At 40.7% G+C, this 4,002-nt stretch overlaps 1 protein-coding gene across 2 annotated transcripts in view; it reads left to right on the top strand.

Moving 5' to 3' along the window:
* Nucleotides 1-1,073: 1,073 nt before the first annotated feature.
* Nucleotides 1,074-4,002, top strand: part of LOC121540747 (CD81 antigen) — a 21,000-nt gene continuing 18,071 nt past the window's right edge. For both annotated transcript variants that reach the window (XR_005995543.2, XM_041849812.2), the window contains exon 1: nt 1,074-1,281. Coding sequence is in view for 1 of the 2 variants with exons in the window: in XM_041849812.2 (XP_041705746.1) it covers nt 1,216-1,281 (66 nt within the window). In the remaining variant the exon portion in view is untranslated. The remainder of the gene's footprint in view (nt 1,282-4,002) is intronic.

The raw sequence follows: 4,002 nt of genomic DNA on the forward strand, positions 1-4,002 counted from the left end.
TACCCTACCAACCACTATACCCTATAAACCACTATACCCTACCAACCACTATACCCTACCTACCACTATACCCTACCAACCACTATACCCTACCAACCACTATACCCTACCAACCACTATACCCTACCAACCACTATACCCTACCAACCACTATACCCTATAAACCACTATACCCTACCTACCACTATACCCTACCAACCACTATACCCTATAAACCACTACACCCTACCAACAACTATACCCTACCAACCACTATACCCTACCAACCACTATACCCTATAAACCACTATACCCTACCTACCACTATACCCTACCAACCACTATACCCTACCAACCACTATACCCTATAAACCACTACACCCTACCAACAACTATACCCTACCAACCACTATACCCTATAAACCACTATACCCTACCAACCACTATACCCTACCTACCACTATACCCTACCAACCACTATACCCTACCAACCACTATACCCTACCAACCACTATACCCTACCAACCACTATACCCTACCTACCACTATACCCTATAAACCACTATACCCTACCTACCACTATACCCTACCTACCACTATACCCTACCTACCACTATACCCTACCAACCACTATACCCTACCAACCACTATACCCTACCTACCACTATACCCTACCAACCACTATACCCTACCTACCACTATACCCTACCAACCACTATACCCTACCAACCACTATACCCTACCTACCACTATACCCTACCAACCACTATACCCTACCTACCACTATACCCTATAAACCACTATACCCGACCAACCACTATACCCTACCAACCACTATACCCTACCTACCACTATACCCTACCAACCACTATACCCGACCAACCACTTTCTTGCTCCTGACTTCTATAGCCTATAAGATAAGAAGAGAGCCACCCTCACCACTTGGTGGTTCAGCGACCTGCTCTCCATGTCTAGTTAATTAAAGGTTAAATAAAAACATATAATGTCTATACCACCTCAGTCTCCAGTCTGGGTTACACACTCATTTAGAAGGAGGAGTTTCTACCCAATCTGGGTGAACAGACTTAAAGTTCTCTGTCCCAGATTTGGAGTTGTTATAAGGAGAAGAAGCTCTTAACGGTCCTTCTTCTTAGAAACTTGGACACAATCTTGGTATTCACGCGCACCTTTAGTAATTTAGTTCTCTAAAAGAACGGACCTGAACACTTGAGCATCATGACAGTAGTGGGCTGTACGAAGTGTATCAAATTCATGCTCTTTTTCTTTAATTTCGTTTTCTGGGTGAGTTGAGACTTTTTTTACTTTCTTTTTTTCCTCGTGATCATGTATTTTTTTTATGGTGTTACTTTATATTGATTATTATCAGCACACTTCTTCAATCTGTGGTTGATTAAAAGTGCATCTTGAATGTTACTTCTTAGCTCATAATAGAACTTAAGTAATACTCCAACTGCTGTGATACCAACCTATCTATTTCAGATCAGCCACACAGTATCACCGAGGTACTGAGGAGCCCCCATTCAATACTCCTTTCATATGGGCATATCCAATGAGAACATCACAAGCTGTTATGTTGTGTGAGATTCTCTCATAGGATAGGCCTATATTTTTCAATGATCCAACTGAAGATTTAACCATGTAAAACTGTAGTGGCTCAAAATAGTAAGCCTGTCCTCAAGGAGGAACTGTAGACTTTTCAATCATTCTGAAAATCCAATTCCCTACACATAACACATACAATACAACAACAATTGGATTGTAGAACTTATAGATTAAGACATATAAAAGCCTAGTATTTTAATTTTGCTCACAACAGAAACATGGAGCTGGTTTGTGCGCGTGTGTGTGTGTGTGTGTGTGTGTGTGTGTGTGTGTGTGTGTGTGTGTGTGTGTGTGTGTGTGTGTGTGCGTGCGTGCGTGCGTGCGTGCGTGCGTGTGTGTGTGTGTTGTAGTAGGAAGCATGGGAGTGTGGCTCCATCCAGTTGTTAGCACATGTGCCAGGAAGGCCAGCGCAGAGAGATGGGGAGCGGACCTGCATGGGTTCAAATAGTATTTGAAATATTTCCGATACACTTTCAGCGCTTGCTTCAGTCAGCCTGGTGGGCAAGGAGGACTGGGTGTGGCTTTTGGAGCTATTCTGTTGGTTCCATTACACCAGGCAAGCTCAATCAGGCATAGTAAAGGTATTTGAAATGTTTTCAAATACCATTTGAACCCAGGTCTGATTTGGAAGATTGGGGAAAGGGGGAAAATATTTTTCTTTGACATTTCCTTTGTTCCCACATGCTTCCTTTTCAAATTAACTGCAGTAGCTGGATGTTTTGACTGTGACGGTTTGCTCATGTTTAGGCTCAAATGAAGAGTTTCATTCCAAAACTCTATATATCCATTTTCAGAAATGTTGGTAAATTAGCTTTTATTGTTTAAAGAACTAATGAAATAGATTGATGTGTTTTTTCACTATATACAATCATGGCATGGGGGTTGTTCAATGACAGACATGAATTGATTTGAAATCTATCACACGATGGTTTCATTTCAGAGAGACAAATAATCATGTTTGTTTGCAAAAAGCTATATATCTGCCTCACACTCAAAGAAATAAGTATACTGCTAGGTTTTACACAGTCAAATGTAACAATTAACTACATTTTCAATAAAGGACTGTTCAAATGATATAAATATTTAAAAAATATATAAAAAACATGAATCAATACAGTAATATGAGATCTGTATGTAAAACATTTACATTTGACATTTCTAATTTAGCAGATGCTCTTATCCAGAGTGACTTACAGTTAGTGCATTGATCTTAAGATAGCTAGGTGAGACAACCACATATCACCGTCAAGTGTACAGGATACAAACATTCCATTCCAGTTAAACAAAGGATATATAGCGTTTTGCAAAACATTATTGTATATTTTTTTATGCACATTTTACATTTACATTTTAGTCATTTAGCAGACGCTCTTATCCAGAGCAACTTACAGTTAGTGAGTGCATACATTATTTTTATTTTGTATTTTTGTATTTTTTACATACTGGCCCCCCCTGTGGGAACATCTAAAATCTCTGAATAAAAAACCTGAGAACGGTAATATTTTACACACACATGAAGATACCCATAAGCAATCATTTCTGATGAAAAAACTACATAGAAAAATTTGTGTATATAGCGTTTTGGATATAACCCCATCAAATGTAGAATTACTTGGTGGTATCTAGGCTCGGGTCAAGGTAGGTTTACTTGGTAGTGTTTAGGCTCGGGTCAAGGTAGGTTTACTTGGTAGGGTTTAGGGTCAAGGTAGGTTTACTTGGTAGTGTTTAGGCTAGGGTCAAGGTAGGTTTACTTGGTAGGGTTTAGGGTCAAGGTAGGTTTACTTGGTAGTGTTTAGGCTAGGGTGGCATGTTGGTACCCTGTGCGACTCTGCAAGCATTTTATTTTACAGTCACCCATGGTATTCTCCTTGCTTTTTCCTCAACCCCGTTTAGGAAAATAACTCCTTTTCATTAAAAGTCACGCAGCGTATCCTGGACACTAGCTTCTCTGTGATTTACTGTTTCCTCCTTTAGTGTTGTTTTTTACTGGTGAGCTGCTAGAATGGCAGTCTCTCTAACTCTCTTTTCACACTGAGGATTCGGTTTCCTGAGAGAACAGTGGAGTCCAGAGACACAGGCTAGGTTTTTACGAACACTGACAGATTGGAGAAGGTGACTGTTGTCACAAAGTGCTTTACAGTAACCTGGCGTAGACCCCAAAGAGCAAGCAGGAGCACAGAGGAGAGGACAAACTATCAGGAAGACTGTGTTAACTGACTCTCTCTCTCTCTCTCTCTCTCTCTCTCTCTCTCTCTCTCTCTCTCTCTCTCTCTGTCTCACTCTCTCTTTCTCTTTCTCTCTCACCCTCTCACTCTCTCTCTCTCTCTCTCTCTCTCTGTCTCTGTCTCTCTCTCTCTCTCTCTCTCTCTCTCTCTCTCTCTCTCTCTCTCTCTCTCTCTC

The sequence above is a fragment of the Coregonus clupeaformis genome, chromosome 26, assembly GCF_020615455.1.
Source record: "Coregonus clupeaformis isolate EN_2021a chromosome 26, ASM2061545v1, whole genome shotgun sequence".
Taxonomy (NCBI): domain Eukaryota; kingdom Metazoa; phylum Chordata; class Actinopteri; order Salmoniformes; family Salmonidae; genus Coregonus; species Coregonus clupeaformis.